Source organism: Callorhinchus milii, unplaced genomic scaffold (assembly GCF_018977255.1).
Source record: "Callorhinchus milii isolate IMCB2004 unplaced genomic scaffold, IMCB_Cmil_1.0 Scaffold7, whole genome shotgun sequence".
Taxonomy (NCBI): domain Eukaryota; kingdom Metazoa; phylum Chordata; class Chondrichthyes; order Chimaeriformes; family Callorhinchidae; genus Callorhinchus; species Callorhinchus milii.
Genome location: NW_024704748.1, coordinates 9,067,993 through 9,089,284, shown reverse-complemented (window position 1 = coordinate 9,089,284; position 21,292 = coordinate 9,067,993). Strand labels below are relative to the sequence as shown.

Here is a 21,292-nt window from a genome sequence, read left to right as displayed (position 1 = left end):
GCGCTTTAAGATGTCTTAATGACATGATAAGGCACTATGTCAAATACAATAATTATTATAATACCATTATTATGCCTTCGCGTGTGAAACTTAGAATAATAATAATAATAATAGTAATCCTTGCATTTGATATAGCGCTTTTCACGTCAGGAGGACGTCAGATAGCTTGTGTCCAGGGTCAGGGTTCCAAAGCTGTCATTACTCTCCAGGTTCGCTAATCTGGGAATTCTTCACGTCACAAAGAGGAACGTACCCAAGGTGCTGCTGCGGAGGTTCCTGGGCCCCACCGAGTCTGATCCAGCAGCAACCAAGACTCCTGTCCGGAAGAACTCACAAGGTAGGTCTGTCATAAGTGGAACAGCATCACTTGAATCAAAGCGATTTATGTCTCAGCCTTGCTCAGTTGGAAGCACTCTCGCCTCATGTCAGGGCTTTGAACCCAGGCTGATGTTGCAATGAGATGTTGGAGGAACGTTGCAGGTGGGACCTCAGTTTAACATCTCGTCCGAACAACAGCAGCTCCAACAATGTAACAACCCCAGCAATGCATTGGAGTGTCATCTTAGATGGTGTGATTCCAAGTGCTGACGTGGGGCTTGAACCCACAAGCTTCTCACTCAGAAACGAGAGCTGATTGCCTGGTCATTGTTGGAATAACATAGCTGCCCATTTACTTCTTGTCACAACAATCACTTCATTTCTAGTGATTCTTATTATGTTTTGAGATGTTTCTGTTTCGTGAACAGTGCTGTGTAACTACATATTGTTCCTGTTAGTAGCTATCGACACTGCCAGTATTTCATTGACTCCCATCTCTTGCAGATGAAAAGCTCCAGCAGTTAAAGAAGGAGTCAGAAAATTTGGCAAAGACAATGGATCTCAGTGTTGTGCGTCTCCAGTTCACTGCCTACCTCCCAGACAGCACTGGTCTCTACACACTTGAACTCAAACCCGTCATCTCAGACCCTATTTTCGACAGCAGTAAGTGATGGATTTTCGAGCTGTAGAGGTTTGTGAAAGAGACAAATTAATGGTGTTAATGGAGGCGTTAGAGAGTTCCACATTGAGGTCCGATGTATGATATTCCCCAAAGTGGTGGGAAAATGATGTACAGCTGAGTAGACCAGGCTGAGGTGGTTATCCATTTAGAGCAGGTTGGTCCAACCTTTTGGCTGCTGAGGGCTAAATGCCAGATTTGAGAAACATCCGTGGGCTGCATAATCATAATAATAATCCTTGCATTTGATATAGTGCCTTATCACGTCTTCGAGATATCTCAAAGACCGATGAGCAAAAGGGCACCTCAGTCTGTTCCTTCTACCCCTTTGGTGAATATTGGACATTCAAGCCCAAATCTGTTATTTTTATATAAGTTTATATGATCTGGAATGCACTGCCTGAAAGGGTGGTGAAGCCAGGTTATGTGCAGTAAGGAAAGCAGATTTTATAGTAGCATTCAAAAGGGAATTGGATATGTACTTGAAAAGGAAACAAATGAAGGGCTGTGGGGTAAGAGCGGGGAGTGGGACCAGTTGGATAGTTCTTTCAAAGAGCTGTCACAGGCGGGATGGGAAGAATGGTCTCCTTTCTGTGCTGTAAGATTTTATGCTTCTATGAAGTGCACGCTATATAATTGCATGGAGGGACTGGATATACACCACACAATTATACAGAGTATGTAATTGCCCGAAGGTCTTCGTGACTTCACTTTCCTATTGCTCTCTGCGCTGTCTCTCTTTTTATCTCTGCTCTGCCTCTTTTCCCATTGTCCTCCATGCTGTCTCTCCGCCAACCATACACCTCAGGCTGTCAACTCCCCAAACAGTGCAATTATCCAAACTAATTATAATGTAATCCTTGCATTTGATACAGCTCCTCATCAACTAACAACTGGGTTCCTAATTACTGCTAAGTAAACAAAGGCGTGTGGAGTAAGGGAACTTGCCTAAGGTTTTGCCCTGAAACAGATACGAATGAAATCGACTGGTGTGTGTGTGTGTGAATGTTTGTCTGTGTGTTTGTGTGGTGAGTGTAAGTGTGTGTATGTGAAAATAATATGCAGGAAGACAGATGAATGGCAGCTGTTTGCCACATCCTACCACAAGTTCCCCTCTATCACAACAGCCACCTGGTGTTTGTGCCCAAACCCACAGGGGGCAAAATGGGGAACTTCTAAACAGTTGTTGTTGTTTTCTGGTGGCCTGAGGAGGAGCTGATTGTTTGCACATGGACGGCATCTGCTGGTGATCTCCGTCAGTCTGTGACTTGTTTTGTTCACCTTGTCTGGCATGTGCGGTCTTTGGTGTGGTGCTGTTCGGTCTCATAAGTGGAGTCCTGTAGTGTAGTTGTTAGATCACACGCCTCGTAAGCAAGCAGGACCTGGGTTTGATTCCAAGCGGGGTGAAATCTTAGGCAAATTTCTTTACTCCATACACCTCGGATTACCCAGCAGTAAGTAGGAATCCAGCTGTTAGTAGATTGGCGGATTGCTTTCCAGGGGTAACAACCTCTTAATCCACAACTGCTTGTGGGATACTGTCATGCGCAATTGGTTGCGACGTTTTGCCAGCGAAATACAGTTTTTAGTTGATTGGCAGATTGCTTTCGGGGGTAATAAGCCCTCCATCCCCCCAAAATGGTCACTCAATTCAACGACTATTTATGGGATGCTGATGTGCGCAATTGGCTGTTGTGTTTCGCCCACAAAATATACAGGTGCTACATCAAATGCAAGGTTTATTATTATCATTTCTTATTCACTTCAATCACTGCACTGATTCCCTTTTAACCAGTCTTTGACCATAAGAAAATTTGCAGTCATCCCACAGGAAAAAACCAGGAGAATTTCTGGTGTAATTATTGATGTAAGTTGTAGTTGCCTTCTGAAACAGTGATCTCTTGAGTCACTGTGAAAATCCCATTCACATCCCAAGGTTTCAGGCTGGGTTCTTTGTGCCCAGAACTTGTCGGACCATATTAGTCAGTGGAAAAAACCCAGACTCAATATGGACCAACATAAGAGCTCAGTGGGTGGAATGTCTCTGTCTTTCATTTATTCTCCTCTGCTGGATCTCCAAGCACTGAGCTGGTATGTACAAGCTGAACTGATAGATTGCTGATTATTGGGTGATTGAGTGAAGCTCTTTTTCTGGAGGGATTATTACCACCGGAAAGTGATCTGCCAATCGACTAACAACTCGGTTCCCACTTACTGCTAGGTAAATAGAGGTATGTGGAATAAGGAAAGTTACCTAAGGTTTTGCTTCGGCCGGAATCGACCTGGGTCTTCTTGCTTGCAAGGCGTGTGCTCTAACCAATAAGCTACAGGACTCCACTGTAAAGACTGTGTTGTGCACAGTAATAATAATAATCCTTGCATTTGACATAGTGCCTTATCACTTCTGTATATCCACTTTATATACTGTAAAGTGGAGTGACTGTATTTTTTGGGCGAAATGTGGCAGCCAATTGTGCACAGCAGTGTCCCTCAAACATTCGTGGATTGAGTGACCAAATCATTATTTTTTTTAGGGATTATTACCCCCGGAAAACGATCTGCCGATTAACTAACAACCGGGTTCCTACTTACTGCTAGGTGAACAAAGGTGTGTGGTATAAGGAAACTTGCCTAAGGTTTTATCCTGCCCAGGAATCAAACCGGGGTCCTCTTGCTTGTGAGGCGAGCACGCTAACCTCTACGCTACAGGAATCCGAGACTTGATGATATAAGAGGTGATTAATTTGGTGAAAGGATTCAATAATCCCTGAATTCAATCCTTGATTCAATAATCCTTGAAAGGGTATTGATGGGTTTGTTTCCATTTGTTGATAATTTCATAACTGAAGAACATGACTGTAAGCTAGTCAGTGGTAGATCTCAAAGGAAGTTTAAGAGGAACTCTCACCAGTGTGGAGCTCACTGCCAGAAACTGTGGTTGAAGCGCATAGCATCAATATATTTTTTGAGAAAACTTGATACATACATGAGGGAGAAGGGAATAGAGGTTCTTTCAAACACAGATTAGATAGTTTTCTTTTAGGAAATAACATTACGGGATATAGTACATAGGTAGTTTGGGACATATGTACATGCGACTTCCAGAAAGGTGGAAGGCGAACAATGATCTTTTTTCATGTAGCTTGGTGTTACCTTGGTCTTTTTTCGTGTAGCATTTCCTATGTTTTTATGTTCTGGAGGGGAAAAGTAGTGCTGGAAGCTTGCGTGGAGTATAAACACCGGCACGGATTATAGTAAAACTCACATAAGTCGTATCAGTTGGGACCATGTTGAAGAAGTCAGGAAACTTGCCTCAGGTTTTGTCCTGCCGAGGAATTGAACCCGTGTCTTCTTGCTTGCGAGGCGAGCGCGCTAACCACTATGCTATGGGACTCAATTATATCACATTTGCCCACAAAATACTCAGATAAATAATTCCTGTGAAGCTTCGAGACATTTTGACACGACGGGATATCAAAGGCAAGGATTATTGTTATTAATAATAATAATCCTTGCATTTGATATAGTGCTTTTCATGTCTTCTAGATGTCTCAAAGAGCTTCACAGAATATACTGTAAAGTGAATTGACTGTATGTTTGTGGGCGAAATGCAGCAGCCAGTTGCATACAGCAGGGATTGATCGACCAAATCATTATTTATTTTCTTGAAAGATTATTATCAGGCATCTGGAATAAGGAAACTTGCCCAAGGTTTTGCCCTGCCCAGGAATAGAACCCAGGTCTCTCCCTTGCGAGGCGAGTGCTCTAACCATTGAGCTACAGGACTCCACAATATTGAGTTAAAGGTCAGAGAGTTTAATCTCTGGACTGTCAGGCACATCACTCGGGGGTTGGGTGGAGACCACAACCTCATGATACAATGGAACCTTGACCTGACAGTACAACTTGGTGACTAACAGACCAAAACCAGCTTTCCCGGTGGACTTTCCCTGCTATTTTCTGGCTTCTCGACTCCTCTCGGTAACAGCCCCAGGCCAGGAAAGTCCCTCAAGGATGTTTGCACAACATTTGCTTCAGAACGGACAGAGATAGCACGTTTGAAACCTCAGTCTTTACTGTTTGAACAGCATAGTTCTCGCTTACAGTAGTTAGCGTGTCAATTGAGTCAACAAAACCACAGCTCAAACGAGGAAGCCATTAATTGCAATTTTGAGAACTTTGACTGATTAGCCAATTGCTTAACAATAAGAAAAATCCTTGCATTTGATATAATGCCTTATCACGTTGTTGAGAGTCTCAAAGCGCTTCACATAATATACTATACAGTGGATTGACTGCATATTTTGTGGGCGAAACTTGGTAGCCAATTGTGCACAGCAGTGTCCCAAGGTTCAAACAGGGCAGGGTGGCCAGTGTGTTTGTGTTTTCTGAGCGAAAGCGACTGGGGCGGTCGAGTCTCGGGAGGTTGCAGAGGTAGGAGGGGAATTTGGATGGGAGAATGAAGATCCTGAATTTGATCGACTGGGGATGGGGAGCCTGTTGGGCTGAGCGAGGATGGGGGTTGAGTGAGGGAGGAGGGGTGATAAGCTTGTGTAGAAAGGTGTGGGAGAGGACACGAGCTGCAGAGTTCTGAAAAGTCCTCAGCTTGTGTTAAAGGAGCTGGGGAGACCAGCAAGCAGAGTGTTGGAATAACTGAGTCTGGTCGTGATAAAGGCATCAATGTATATGGAGTCCCGTAGGATAGTGGTTAGAGCACTCGCCTCACAAGCGAGAGGATCCGGGTTTGGTTCCCGGGCGGGACAAAACCTTAAGCAAGTTTCTTAACTCCACACCTCTGTTTACCTAGCAGTAAGCAGGAACCTGGTTGTTAGTTGATTGGCAGATTGTTTCCAGGGATAATAATACCTCCAAAAAAATCTTTGAACACTCAATCTACTACTGTTTGTGGAATACTGCTGTGCATAATTGGCTGCCGGGTTTCACTCACAATATGAGTCACTTCGCCTTACAATATATCCTGTGAAGGACTTTGAGACGTCTCAATGTGTGACAAGACGTTATATTAAATGCAAGGATGATTATTATGTACTATAATGAGGGTCTCAGCTTGTGTGTGTTGGTAGTGGGGGGAGAGATAAACTAGGGAGATGTCATATGATGATAGGCTCCACGAATCTCTGGTCATTTATTTCCCCTTTTACTCACACACTTCCTGCTAGTGATGTGAAATGGCATCACACTTGTCAGACAGACTCATTGTCTGTAGTCTCAGTCATACTGCTGTTTTGATTTTTAAAAAGGCATATCAAGGGACTTTCATGCCTAAAAATAGTGATCATTTTGTTGCTATCTTAATAATGGGAAATCCCATTACACTTTAAAGACCTGTAGCATAAACTTCTTGAACAGTCACTACACTTTACAATATATTCTTTGAAGCTTGCTTGCCTCACAACCGAGAGGACCCGGGTTCGATTCCCGGACAGGGCGAAACCTTAGACAAGTTTCCTTACTCTACATGCTTCTGTCTACCTAGAAGTAAATGGGAATCTGGTTGTTAGTCAATTGGCGATCACTTTGTGGGGATAATACCTCAAAAAAAANTTGGTCACTCAGTCTATAACTGTTTGTGTGACATTGCAGTGTCCAATGGCTGCTGCGATTCACCTACAAAATAAACAGTCAATCCACTTTACAATATATTCTGTGAAGCTCTTTGAGACGTCTCAAGACATGGTAAGACGCTATATCAAATGCAAGGATTATTATTATTATTAAGTTGCAACAAAACTGCCTATTGTATCAGCCTGGGCTCGATTGGTAACACTTTTGTCTCTGGAGCTTTGATGATGATTATTATTATTATCCCACCATCTGTGGTCAGGCCTTCAGCCGTCTGCGCCCAACTCCATCCCATAGTCCTTCGCCTCGTCCCTTTCCTTGCCTTCTTCAAGGTACGTCTCAATACCCTCCTCTTTGACCAAGCCTTCCGTCGCCCTCCTACTCCCTGCCTCCCTGCCCTCCACCTCTCCTGATCGCAAACCCCAGCCCAGGTGCAAATTCTTGATTGCCCAGCACCTTGGGGCATCCTCCCGACGTGAAAGACGCAATACTAATGTAACTATTTGTTGTTATAATTTCTGGTGATCGGTGATGATGAAATGAATCTTGTGTGTCTGTGTGATTGCAGAGGCCCCGAATGCTTCTAACCTGAGGATCGTCAGAATGGACAAGACGTTCGGCTGCGTGACCGGGGGCGAGGAGATTTATCTGCTTTGTGACAAGGTTCAGAAAGGTTCGTCCTGGTCAAAGGGCAGGGCTCGCGCGCGTGTTTGTGTTCGGCATCTCAGCTTTTACATCCAAGCTTTATTTGGGCGTGCATGTTGGTGTTCTTTCAGGAGGTGGTCCGCTCCTGTTTGAGTCAGAAGGTCATGTCCCACTTGGGAGCTCACATTATGAGCTAACGCTCCAGTCCCAGGGTGGGAGGTGGAGGTGGGGAGGGATAGCGTGCCTTTGGATGAGATGTGATCTACAACATCCACCTGAACTGGCAGACAGGCTCTCGGTTTAATGTCTCGTTGCACCAATGAAGCACTTTCGCACCCCCCACACCCTCTACCCCCGATAAAACTGGGTGAATATTTAGTCCCATTGAAAATGAAGCCAGATTCACAAAGTATTTCATACCTCTGGAAATAAAATTATAAACATTTTTTGTTTAAACTGCAGTAAATATCGCTCCTTGTTTTGATACTGCATGCACAAGACACCACCTAGTGGCAATCGAGGTTGGAGAACTGTGTTCATTGGAACCCCACTTGGAACTCACAACCTTTTGACTTGGATATGAGAGTGCTACCAACTGAGCCAGGCTGGTACTTATTGTATCTCTAGTACTCAAATTTGGTCACTCAATCCACGACTGTTTGTGGGACACTGCTGTCCGCAATTGGCTGCCGAGTTTTGTCCACAAAATACAGTCAATCCACTTTACAATATAGTCTGTGAAGCGCTTTGAGACATCTCAACGCCATGATAAGGGCGCTATATCTAAAGTCAAGATTATTATATTATATAGACATAGTCTGATGGAAATTTACTCTGCCTTCTCCATTCAGAAGATATCCAGGTGCGTTTCTATGAGGGCAATGCAGAATCTGACTGGGAGGCATTTGGAGAATTTGGTCCGACCGATGTCCACAGACAGGTGTGTTACCTCCGACAGACAGCAACCTCTAACCAAATACAGTGTCCCTTTGGTCAGATGTGAATCCAACTTCCTCCGAACATTGGCATCCATATACTGCTCTTGGTCCCTTCTTGTTGATGTTGATTTGCTTCGCGACCACATCACTCCCACCCTCGCTCGCCTCCACTGGCTCTCCATCCCCCAGAGGATCGAATTCAAGATCCTCATCCTCACCTACAAGGCCATTCACGGTCTTGCTCCCTCCTACCTCTCTGACCTACTGTGCCTCTACCTACCTGCCCGTACCCTCCGTTCCTCTGGCTCCGGTCTGCTCCACATCCCCCGCCCCAACCACCCTACCATCGGTGGCCGGGCCTTCAGCCTCTCAGCCCCTTGGCTCTGGAACTCTATCCCCCAGTGCCTTCGCCTTGCTTCCTCCCTTTCCTCCTTCAAGGCCAGTCTCAAGACCTTTCTCTTTGACCGTCCGTGCCTTCAGCTCCCCTCTCGACTCTCTACCCCCTCCTCGCTCCCTCCCTTCCCTCCCCCTGACCATTTCCCCCCTGCTCGGGTCCTGACCCAACTGTACAGCGCCTTGGGACGTCCTCCCGACGTGAAAGGCACTCTATAAATGGAATCTTGTTGTTGTTGTTAATGTTGATATCCATTGTAAAACCCTGAGCCAGGCAGGTCCGCAATACTCCAGGGCACCTGTTGATGACAGAGTTGCCAGCCTGGCTTATCGGCAGGACTTGGAAGGGAGAGAGTTTGCATGCCATTCCAACAATCTCTGGAATTTCTGTTTACCTCACAATAAGTAGGAACCTGGTTGTTAGGAGATTGGCGGATACCTGGTGGGATGTATGGAATTCACAGCTTGGCTTGGATACCCTTGGCGATGAGTTTCCTCATGTGTCAGACACCTGCCTGACCAAAAAAAAATTGTAAATGGAGGAAGAATGTAAGGATCGGATGATGCACTAGGTAGATCTTTCACCTCTAGGACATGGACTCATATCCAGCCCTGACTGTTGGGAAGGCAGTCACTTTTCACTGGCTGCTGGGAATGAGGTTTGGGGGAGTCTCAACCCAGCTCACAATGGTACAAACATGAGCTGATCAGCAATTGTGAGTCTCACTCACGAAAGTCATAAACTGGTGTGAGGAACACACAAACACAAAAAAACAATTTAGTGTAGTGGGGAGCACTTTATTAAGGCTGACATTTTCCCCGTACTTGGCCCATTCAGTACCTGATCAAGGCGTGATGGAGGACAGTGTAGAGGGAGCTTTCTTCTGTCTCTAACCCGTGGTGTTGCTGACCTGAGAGTGTGGGCACTGTTACTAAAGTACAGTATTGCCTTTCCAAGTACGAACGACCCATCTTATTGCTCCTCCACTGTATCCCTGCCTCTCCTTCGTGACACTCACACCCTGCCCTGTGCCTCACCTCATGGTTTGGGTTCCTTTTGCAGTTTGCGATTGTGTTCCGCACTCCTTGCTATAGGGACACCAACATCAGAAAGCCCGTCTCTGTGTACGTCCAACTAAGGAGACGATTGCAAGTGGAGTGCAGCGAGCCAACGGCATTCACCTATTGTCCCAAATTCAAAGGTAAGAGACAGTATTGCAACGTTCAGTCTGGCATAGGTTGGAGAAGGATTGTGGAGTCCCATAGCATAGGAGTTAGCATGCTTGCCTCGCAAGCGAGAGGACCCAGGTTCGATTCCTGGGAGGAGTGAAATCTCAGGAAAGTTTTCTTACTCCACACATCTCTGTTTACCTAGCAGCAAAAAGGAATCCTCATTGTTAGTCAATTGGCAGATCACTTTCCGGGGTTAATAATCCCTCCCCCACAAAATAAAAAAAAATTGCTCACTCAATCCACGACTGTTTGTGGGACACTGCTGTGCACAATTGGCTGCCGCGTTTCGCACCCAAAATACAGTCATTCCAATTTACAGTGTATCCTGTGAAGCGCTGTAAGATGTTTCAACGACATGTCAAATTGTAATAACAATATTAATATTCCTTGCATTTGATGTAGCGCTTTTCACATCTTCCAAACATCTCAATGCGCTTCACAGAATATGCTGTAAAGTGAATTGACTGTATATTTCAGGGTGAAAGGCGGCAGCCAATTGTGCACTGGAGTGTCCCACAAACAGTCATGGATTGAGTGACCAAATTATTATTCTTTTTTTGAAAGCTTATTATTTCCGGAATCCACTAACAACCAGGTTCCTACTTACTGCTAGGTAAACAGAGGCGTGTGAAGTAAGAACACTTACCCAGCATTTCGCTCTGCTAGGGAATAGAACCCAAGTCTCTCACTTGCGAGGCAAGTGCTCTAACCACTGAGCTGCAGGACTCCACATGCAAGGACTATTATTATATTATTGTTGTAACCTTTACCCATTCTTCTTCCAACAGAAAGGGAAGAAATTTACCGCAGGAAGAAGGGGGTACAGCTACCCAATTTCCAGGATCATTTTGGGGGGAGTCCTCCATCGTGGGGCTCCAACATGTACAGCCGTGGTGGAGGTGAGGCATGGTCAGATCCGCTCAGACAATAAGGCACCCAGTGTCACTCAGACAGTAAAGCACCCAGTGTCACTCAATCCACTGTCTACACTTTGGCATTTAACAATCAACAGGTGTGGTGTCGGGATGTGGATCTGAAACACAAGAGCTATAAGAGGAAGGTGTGCCAGCGTATGAGTTATGACGTTAAACCGAGGTCCCGTCTGTCTGTTCAGGTGGATGTTAAAGAACCCATGGCACTACTCGAAAAGAGAAGGGAGTTTTTCTCCTGGTGTCCTGTCCAACAATCCCTCAAATAAAATCAGTCACTCACTCCATGGCGGCAGCCAATTGCGCACAAAAGTATCCCACAAACAGTCGTGGATTGAGTGACCAAATTATTATTATTATTATATAACCTGACAGAGAACTGTAAGCGTAGAGACTGTGAGCTCAATAATGACCCATAGGTTGACTTGTCTTTTATCTTTGCCTCAGGTCTTGGTTACGGCTTTGGGGGTTACCTTGACATGTATCCCTCCAATCAGCAGTATGGAAGTCAGCACATGGCGGGGTCACACGGTGGTGGATCACACCTTGCCCACCAACCGCGGGAGCAGACAGCATCGGGAAGCGAGCTTCCTGAACCTGGCCCCCAGGAAGTGCAGGCCTCTGAGCGGGGCAACAAAGCGGCTACCAGAGAGACGCAGCCAGGGTTACCGCAGGGCTCTGGCCCAGCGAGGCGCAGACAGCTGTCACAACAAGGTACAGAGATCTACAACTAGAGCGAGTCCAGAAACAAGAGCTTTCACACAAAGGCCTGGAATGCTTCAGAAAGCCACAGTTACTGTTGTTATTAGATGCAGTTAGTGAATGTGGCGCACACGCTGGGATCCCCAAGCCTTGGCTCTGCCAACTTGCGCCTAGTGTGGAATTCTGTAGCATAGTGGTTAGTGCACTCGCCTCACCAGCAAGAGGACCTGAGTTTGATTCCCAGGCAGGGAGAAAGCGTAGGCAAGTTTCCTTACTCTACATGTCTCTGTTTTCCTAGGAGTAAGTAGGAATGCAGATTGCTTTCCTAGGAGTGTAATCCCTCCAAAAAAATAATAATAATGTGTCACTCAATCCACGACTGTTTGGGGGACACTCCTGGGTGCAATACAGTCAGTCCACTTTATAGTATATTCTGTGAAGTGCTTTGAGACGAATCGACGACGTGATAAGACGCTGCATAAAAATAACAATCCTTGCATTTGAAAATAGCACCTTATCAGATCTTCGAGACATCTCAAAGCGCTTCATAGGATATATTGTAAAGTGAATTGACTGTATATTTTATGGGCAAAATATATCAAATGCAAGGATTATTATTATAAACCCTGTGAAGTGTGTTGAGATGTTTTGACAGTGTGATAAGATGCTGTATTTAATGCGAGGATTATTATATAGACGACTGTCGAGGGAGGTGACTATTTTAGGAGGTAAAGGCCACTGCCTTTACCAGCTACCGTCGGCTGGTTGGCTGGCTTGTCTCACAAACTGTGCCCCTCATTCCGCAGAGTACTTCTTGCGGCTGAGGGCACTGCAGATCACGGAGCGCACGGCCCTGGCCTTGCAGGACTACGCCATCACGGGTGACGCACGCATGCTTCTGGCCGTGCAGAGACACCTGACTGCAGTCCAGGATGACAATGGAGACACGTGAGTAATAACAACAACTTGTATTTATACAGCCACACTCACGCAGGGCGGTGTCCCAAAGAGCTTGGCACTGGCGGAGCCTGACGCTGAGAGCTGGGGGGGGAGGGTGGTCGTGACCCTAAGCACAGTCAAAGTGGAAGGTCTTTGGGCACAACCTGAATATAGGGAAAGAGGGGACAAGGCGGAGGATTGAGGGAGAGTGTTCCAGAGTTTCGAGGCATAGTAGCGGAAAGTGCGGCCACTGATGGTGGGGCGGAGGACAGGAGTGACAAGCAAGAGGCCGGAGCCAGCTGAGCGGAGGCAGTGAGTAGTGGGTTGGGGAGTAAGCAGGTCAGAGAGGTAGGGAGGTGCCAGAGCGTGAAGGGATTTGAAGCGAGTGTGAGTAACGCTGTGTGCAATTCATTCAAATAGAAATTAAATAGATTTCTTTTGGAAATTAATATTTTAGGGTACAGTGCACGAGTGATTTGAGTCATGACATATAGTAAGTGTATTGTGCTTGGAAGAACCAGGCAACTTTGGATCTAAAGTTCCCAAAGCTTTCCATTCTGTTGTGTACTTCCTTGGAGTCTTGTGGAGTCCCATAGTGTAGTGGTTAGTCCGCTCGCCTCACAATTGAGAGAACCCAGGTTCGTTTCCCAGGCAGGACGAAACTTTAGGCAAGTTTACTTACTCCACTCGCCTCTGTTTACCTAGTAGTAAGTAGGAACCTGGTAGTTAGTTGATTGGTGGATTACTTTCCACAGTTCCACCTGCAAATATAACCACCTTCCCCGGGTCTGTGACATCTCAGGTGTGTTGCTGGTCATTGGGGCATTTATTAATGAGCTGCGGCCCATCTGTATCCAGCTGATCTATTTCTCTCCACAGTTCATTGCACTTAGCGATCATCCATCAACAGCCCCTTGTGGCTCAGCAGTTATTGCAGGTTATTATCAGTATTCCGGGCCAGAACTTCATCAACGCTCCCAACAACCTACGGCAGGTTAGTGTCATTCCACAGAGTACAGAGTTAGTGTCACGCTGCACATTCAACTTCTGCCCAAATCCATGTGGGAATTCTGTTCCGTGTGTTTGTGCTCATCACATTGAGAGGGCTCACTGCTGCAAAAGGAATGCTTCTCAGCTGTGCTCTTAGTCAAGCTCCCTCTACACTGACCATCCACACGTTCGGGTCAGCGATGGCATGGGTTAGAGAGAGAGTAAAGTTCCCTCTACAATGTCTCACCCCTTGAGTCAGAAGGTTGGGTTTAAATCCCACGTCAGGCCTTCGAATCACGTAGCATAACACTCCAATGCAGTGTCAGAGGTACTGTACTTCAGATGAGACGTTGAACATGGTCCAGTCTGCCTGTTCAGGTGGACATTAAAGATCCCACAGTGCTATTTGAAAAGAGTTTTTCTCTCTACCAGTGAGCATTAACTTACTTAGCAGTAAGTAGGAACCTGGTTGTTAGTCGATTGCCAGATTGCTTTCCAGAGGTAATAATTCTTCCAAAAAAAAAAGTGTGGTCAATCAAGTGTGGAGTCCTGTAGCTCAGTGGTTAGAGCACTCGCTTTGCAAGCGAGAGACCTGAGTTCAATTCCAGGCAGGGCGAAACCTTGGGCAAGTTTCCTTACTCCACACGCCTAATAATAATCCCTCCAAAAAAACAAAAAACAATAATAAAATTGGTCATTTTCAATCTACGACTGTTTGTGGGACATTGCTGTGCGCAATTGGCTGCCGCGTTCGCCCACAAATATACAGTCAATTCACTTTACAGTGTGTTCTGTGAAGCGCTTTGGGACGTCCTCCCGACGTGAAAAGCGCTATATCAAATGCAAGGATTATTATTATTATTATTATTATGACTGTTTGTGGGACACTGCTGTGTGCAATTGGCTGTCACTTTTAACCCACAAAATACGCAGTCAAACCGCTTCACAGTATATCCTGTGAAGAGCTTTGAGACGTCTCGATGACGTGATAAGGCTCCATATCAAATACAAAGATTATTATTATAAACTTAAGTTGCTGTTGTGTGAGACGGGCAGTTTATGCCACTCTTTACAATTGACGTTTTAGACTCCTCTGCACGTGGGCGTGATCACCCAGCAACACAGCCTGGTGGACCTGCTTCTGAGCGCAGGGGCTGATGCTGCCATCTTGGATCGCCATGGAAACTCGGTCCTGCATCTTGCCCTGCACCAGGAAGATGAGGCGATGGTGAGGTCGTTAGTGGATGGCCTGGAACCCCACGTTCTCAAAAAGCTGCTTAAACTGCCTGACTTTAACGGTAGGGGAAGTTCTCTGTGGTCACTAACGCACCATTAGCAGGGACTTATACACATATCGTATCGTACCTCCCATATCGTAGCGGTTAGCGCGCTTGACTCGCAAGTGAGAGGACCCAGGTTCGATTCCCAGGTGGGATGAAACGTTAGGCAAGTTTCCTTACTCCACATGCCTTTGTTTATCTAGCAGTCAGTAGGAACCCAGTTGTTAGTCGATTGGCGGATTGCCTTCCTAGGGTAATAATCCCTCCAAAGAAATAATAATAATTTGGTCACTCAATCCACGACAGTTTGTGGGACACTGGAGTGTGCAATTGGCTGCCGCGTTTCGACCACAAAATACACAGTCAATTCACTTTGCAATGTATTCTGTGAAGCGCTTTGAGACATCTCAACGTCAACAATAAAGTGCATTGATTTGCTGTTCTTCACATAGGGTAGCATCCCAAAATGATGCTACCCTGTGTGAAGGGTGTTGTTATCATGGTAATGACCTATATCAAATGCAAGGATTTTTTTATTATTATTATTCTACGTGTCTCTCTTGCTCTCCCTTGTCCAGGATTGTATCCTCTGCACTTGGCAGTGAAGGCAAGGAGCCAACAGCTGGTGGAGCTGCTAGTGAACAAAGGGGCAGATAGTAACCAGGCTGATCAGAAGAGTGGCCGCACAGCTCTGCACCTAGCCGTGGAGATGAACTGCCTGGGGCTGGCTGGCTACTTCCTGGCAGAGGTGAGTCACCTGGTGTGACCGTACCATTCAGGTCATAGCCAGTGTCAGACACGCCATCCTTCGGGTGAGACGTTAAAACCGGGGCATGTCTGAATTTGTTCAGTTGGATGTTAATGATTCCTTGGCACTTAACTGGTGTCCGTACTCGCTGCATTCCCAAATCAATGACAGCAAGGGTTAGAGACAGAGTAAAGCTGTCCATCCAAACTTTCAGGCCAGGGTTAGAGACCGAGCAAAGCTCGCTCTGCACTGTCCGGCCGCACTCCCAGATTGGTTATAGCATTGGTTTCCTACGATGACACAGTAATGTGTCCATTTCCCGTGTGAAATTTGGTCACGACCGCTCTGCATTGGGTTCAGTATTGATCGGGGGGAAGATTTGTGATGAGGAGCCAGTCGCGATGGGCTGGGAACCCTCACACTGGTCGCACTGTTACGCAACAGAGAGAGGAGACTCCCTGTCAGGCCCCCTTGTCTCTTGCGATGCTTGCTAAACTGTTGATTTTTCACACAGGCTGGAGCTGAAGTGGATCTTGCCACGTTTGAGGGGAACACGGCTCTTCACTTGGCGGCTGGCTCGGGCTCCCCGGCTCTCACCGCGATGCTACTGGCTGCAGGTTAGTGCCCGGCTGTTCACTGCGACCGGCTCTGAATCCCAACAGAGAGTCCTGGCCGATGCTCTGGGAATCTGCTCTGCCTCAGATTTCATGGACATTGAAACTCGGTGGAGTCCTGCAGCTAGTGGTGAGCGTACTGTACTCATCCTGCAAGCGAGAGGATCCAGATTCGATTCCGAGACTGGGCGAAACCTTAGCCAAGTTTCCTATTTGCTTAGTGGAGTCCTGTAGCTCAGTGGTTAGAGCACTCGCTTTGCAAGCGAGAGACCTGAGTTCAATTCCAGGCAGGGCGAAACCTTGGGCAAGTTTCCTTACTCCACACGCCTAATAATAATCCCTCCAAAACCAAAAACAATAATAAATTGGTCATTTTCAATCTACGACTGTTTGTGGGACATTGCTGTGCGCAATTGGCTGCCGCGTTTGCCCACAAATATACAGTCAATTCACTTTACAGTGTGTTCTGTGAAGCGCTTTGGGACGTCTTCCCGACGTGAAAGGCGCTATATCAAATGCAAGGATTATTATTAGTAATAAGTAGGAACCTGGTTTTAATTAAATGGTGGATCATTTTCCGGGGGTAATAACCGTTTAAAAAATTAATATTAATTTAGTCACTCAATCCACAAAGGTTTGTGGGATACTGCTGAGCGCAATTGGCTGCCACGTTTTGCCCACAAAACAGTCAATTCACTTTACAGTGTATTCAGTGAAACGCTTTGAGACATCTCAACGATGTCAAATCCAAGAATTATTAATATTATTAACTGAGATGGAACTGGTAGTGGAGTCCCGGTATCAGACATGAGCTGTCTAGTATTCACTAGTTACAGATCCTTCTGTACTTCAGTTGCTCGTTACCTTGTTGCTGTCAGTCAGATACTAACTCCCGTCCTTTAGATGAGATGTTAAACCATCTGCCTGTTTGGGTGAATGTTAAAGATCCCATGGCGCTATTTGAAAAGAAAAGGGAGTTTCTCTCCCCCTCCGGCCAACAAAACCTCAAATAAAAATGTTCACTCATTCCATTGCTGTTTGTGGGACGTTGCTGTATGTATTTGTGCTGCCACGTTTGCCTACAGATACAAAGTCACTTCATTTCACAGTATGTCCTGCGAAGCGCTTTGAGACATCCTTCCGATGTGATGACGTGCTAAAATAAATACAAGGATTATTTTTATGTTTTTTTTACTGTAGGGATGGGTGGCTGTGATGCTGGAGTCTAAGCAGCTAAAACTGCATAGCTTGCTATTGAGAGCACTGTCTGTCAAGCTTTTCAGCTACTGGTTAGCGCTTTGGCTTGCAAGGTTAACAGGAGCTGAGTGAGAAAAATCCCAGAATTTATCCCGACTGAGCCTGAGACAGGTCGCTGGTTGGGAAAAGCCCGGTTTGAAATCTGACCGCCATCTTTCCAAACTCCTGCAGGTGCTGACCGGAACGCAGAGAACTACGAGCCAGTTTTAGACTCGGACGAAGAAAGCGAGTTGGATCAGGCCATCTGTCGTGGGCATACGCCGCTTGACATCGCGTCCAGTGCCAAGGCAAGTGTTTCCGTGTGCCCGCAATACCCCTCCCAACAAACCCAACAACATCTCTGTGCTCCTCCCTCCTCCTGTGTGCCAGCCTGGCTCAGTTGATAACGCTCTCATCTCTGAGTCAGAAGGCTGTGGATTTAGGTACTTTGAGCTCACAGTCTAAGGTGATACTCCAGTGCAGTGCTGGGAGAGTGTCATATTGATTGGGGTGTCGTCCTTCGGATGAGATATCAAGGTGCTGTTCAGGTGGACGTTAAAGATCCCATGGTACTAACTCGAAAAGAGAAGGGAGTCACTCTCTCCTGATGTCCTGACCAACAAATCCCCCAGATAAAATTGATCACTCGCTCCGTGGTTGTTTGTGGGATGTTGTTATGCAGATTGACTACATGTGTTTCATCCACAAAATGCACAGTCACTCCACTTTACCGAACTGTTAGTGCAGTGATTATTATTAGAATTAAGTGCAGACAAACTAATTGTTGTCTTTGACATTTTGTTCAGCGTTTTTGGCCCCACCTTTGGAACTCCCTCCCACAGTCCCTTCATCTCGCTCCCTCCCTTGCCTTCTTCATGGCCTTCGTCAACAGTTTCCTTTTAGACCGCGCTTTCAGTCACCCTCCTACCCCACCCTCCCTCTCTGCCCTCCACCCCTCCTGATCCCAAACCCCCAGTTTGGGTGCAAATCCTTGACTGTCCAGTGTCTTGGGACTTCCTTCTGATGTGAAAGGTGCCATACAACTATAAATTTTTGTTGTTGTTCAGGTGCGTGACATCTTGTTGGGTGAAACGTGGGCGAGGAAGGAACCGGAGGAGACAAAAATTCAGAGAGGTACGGTTGGATTATTATAAATTGGTCACTCTTTCACTAGACCTAACTTATGGATCCTTTAGCATATTAGTGAAAGCACTCGCCTTGTAAGCGGGTTCGATTCCCAGGCAGGGTGAAACCTTAGACAAGTTTCTTTATTCCACACACCTCTGTTTACTTAGCAGTAAGTAGGAACCCAGTTGTTGGTTAATTGGCAGATCGCTTTTGTGGGGCAATAAACCCTTCAAAAATAAATAATAATTTAGTCACTCAATCAACGACTCTTTGTGGTTCACTGCTGCACCCACAAAATACAGTCAATTCACTTTACAATATATTCTGTGAAGCACTTTGAGACGCCTCAAAGACTTGATAAGGCACTATATCAAATGCAAGGATTATTATGATTACTGATTATTATTATTAAATGTAGACCTGTGAGTTGCCAGCGCTGTGTGCTTCAATGGTCACTGAGGAGCCCACTATTTTGATTCTGGACAGTAAACTCTTGTTTTTTCCTTGTCAGGCAACATTGCGTCTTTAGGCTCAGAAGCCCTCTCCGAGTTAAACCAAGTGTTGAACAAGGATGAATCTGGTGCTGACTGGATGAAGCTGGCCGACAGACTGAACCTCGGCTCTCTTATTGCAATCTTCAAAAGTGCAGAGTCTCCAAGCAAGTCCCTATTGGACAATTATGACGTATGTTGTCTGTTTCCCTCACAGTATTTATTTCTTCTCTGGAGAATGACTAGTCTCCTTTCAGCCCAATTTTTTATGGTTCTACGATTCATGGAATCCTGTAGAGTTTTGGTTAGAGCATTCGCCTCGCAAGCGAGTGGACCCAGGTTCAATTCCAGCTCAGGGCGAAACATTAGACAAGTTTCCTTTCTCCACATGCCGCTGTTTACCTAGCAATAAGCAGGAACCCGGTTGTTAGTCGATTAGTGGATCGCTTTTCGGGGGTAATAAGCCCTTTATAAAATTTTTTTTAAAAATGTGGTCGTTCAATCCACAGCTGTTTCTGGGACACTGCTGTGCACAATTGGTTGCTGTGTTTAGCATTATTCCTCCGTGAGGAGGGGTGTTGATTCAGATGTGTTGCTGAGTAAATGTCTCCCTCTCTGCAGCTGTCAGGAGGGACCGTCGTTCAGCTGGCTAATGCTCTCCAGGCCCTGGGATTGGAGGAGGCAGTGAATGTTATCCAGAAAACAGAAATCCACGGGAAGCTTCAGTCATCAGGTAAAATTCAGGCCTTGTTTCATTAGTTTCTTTAACATGTTTGTGGACAAGAAATTTGCATTGGTCAGGCTTCTGTGGGAGGTAATCTCCATCGCGGTCTAGCTGGGCCGAATGACACAGAGCTAAATTGCTTAGGTGTGGGTACGTGTTTGTATTTTTGTGTGTGTGTGTAGATGTGCGCACTGGGATGCAAGCCTTAGTTAGGGGTGCTATATAAATCTATATAAATGCAAGCTGTTGGTGTGCGCGTGTGTTCACGCGTGTGTTCACGCGTGTGTACATGCGTGTGTACACGCGTGTGTACACGCGTGTGTACATGTGTGTGTGTGTGTATATACACGTGTTTGTGTGCGCGCGCTCACAGTGTCTGTATGCAGATCTCAGCCGGACATGTTCCCAGTGAAACTCTTTCTCTTCTCCCTTATGCAGACGGGAAACAGTCGGTGGACAGTGCATATGGGAGCGGGCCATCCCAGGGGACAGTGGACTGCGAGGAGGGTTTGAAGCCCCCGACCCCAACCCCGGCCCCCCAACAACCAGTCTAACGGCGGACAAGAGGTGGAGTTCTATGGAGCTGCTGCTGGGCAGAAGGAGACCTGATGCAGAGAGTGTTCTCTCCATTCCGGGATCAGTCCCCGATAACACAAGCTCCATGTGGTGTCCATTCATTTCCAGCATCAGGACCAGACTCTAAAGAAGCTGTGTCCCTCCCTGTTCATAACGGTTTGGTCTCTCCCAGTGTCGATGCTGGGATTCTCCATTTCACCCATTCAATCAGTGACTTGATGATCTTTCCAGTTAGCTGTTGTCTAACATGTTGTCGAGTTTGCTCTGCTCTACAAGCTGGGGGGAGTGGGGCTCCAGATCTGTATGAACATTTCAACATCTGGAATTTGCTCTCAATCCAGCTGCTTTTGTCGGGTTAAGAATTGTGTTTTTTCAGTGTCCCAACATTTACATGGCAAAGTTGAGTGCGTGAGCATGTGTGTGTGGGAGGGGGGGCGGAATTGATATGGATCAGTTTCCACCTACTCTTTATCAGCGGCACTTCTGGTAACGAGCAGGTGAGAGAGAGAGATAGTGATCTTCAAACCCTCCACAGGCTAAGTATTGCTTTGTCTTTCCTATTCACCTCTTCCCCATCCTCCTCCCTTTCCCCCTAACTTGGGGTCAGTCCCCGCCACTGTCAAGCGCTCCAGGACCCTGCCCTGCCTGAAGGGCGCTATATCTAAAAATAATCATTTGGTCACTCAATCCACGACTGTTTGTGGGACATTGCTGTATGCAATTGGCTGCCACATTTCGCCCACAAAATATACAGTCAATTCACTTTACAGTATATTCTGTGAAGCGATTGGAGATGTCTCAAAGACATCAGAATATACTGTAAAGTGATAAGGCGCTATATGAAATGCAAGGATTATATTAAATACAAGGATTAGCGCTTTGGGACGTCCTCCTGACGTGAAAGGCGCTTTCCAAATGTAATATTTGTTTGTTGTTTTATTATTATATCAAATACAAGGATTATTATTATTACTTGCCCCTGATATCTTTTTAAATAAAAGGGCCTTTTCTAAAGAAAATATTTCTCAGTTTCACGTGCCTGTCACACCACTTAGGCTTTTGCATATTAGTGAATTTATAACCAAGCTGGGGTGTGTGAATGTGCGTGTGTGTATGTAGTGTGAGGTGAATGTCTATGTTGGGTGT

General features: G+C 46.0%; 1 protein-coding gene across 4 annotated transcripts in view; it reads left to right on the top strand.

Moving 5' to 3' along the window:
* Positions 1-20,756, top strand: part of nfkb2 (nuclear factor of kappa light polypeptide gene enhancer in B-cells 2 (p49/p100)) — a 35,855-nt gene extending 15,099 nt beyond the window's left edge. For all 4 annotated transcript variants that reach the window (XM_007899150.2, XM_007899153.2, XM_007899151.2 and 1 more), the window contains 17 exons: positions 210-337; positions 823-981; positions 7,149-7,253; positions 8,077-8,165; positions 9,620-9,758; positions 10,578-10,688; positions 11,166-11,432; positions 12,227-12,368; positions 13,239-13,353; positions 14,437-14,647; positions 15,208-15,377; positions 15,892-15,994; positions 17,420-17,535; positions 18,295-18,361; positions 18,867-19,039; positions 19,468-19,579; positions 20,009-20,756. In XM_007899150.2, coding sequence (XP_007897341.2) covers positions 210-337; positions 823-981; positions 7,149-7,253; positions 8,077-8,165; positions 9,620-9,758; positions 10,578-10,688; positions 11,166-11,432; positions 12,227-12,368; positions 13,239-13,353; positions 14,437-14,647; positions 15,208-15,377; positions 15,892-15,994; positions 17,420-17,535; positions 18,295-18,361; positions 18,867-19,039; positions 19,468-19,579; positions 20,009-20,124 — 2,323 coding nt within the window. In that variant the 3' untranslated portion in view covers positions 20,125-20,756. The remainder of the gene's footprint in view (positions 1-209; positions 338-822; positions 982-7,148; positions 7,254-8,076; positions 8,166-9,619; positions 9,759-10,577; positions 10,689-11,165; positions 11,433-12,226; positions 12,369-13,238; positions 13,354-14,436; positions 14,648-15,207; positions 15,378-15,891; positions 15,995-17,419; positions 17,536-18,294; positions 18,362-18,866; positions 19,040-19,467; positions 19,580-20,008) is intronic.
* Positions 20,757-21,292: the final 536 nt, after the last annotated feature.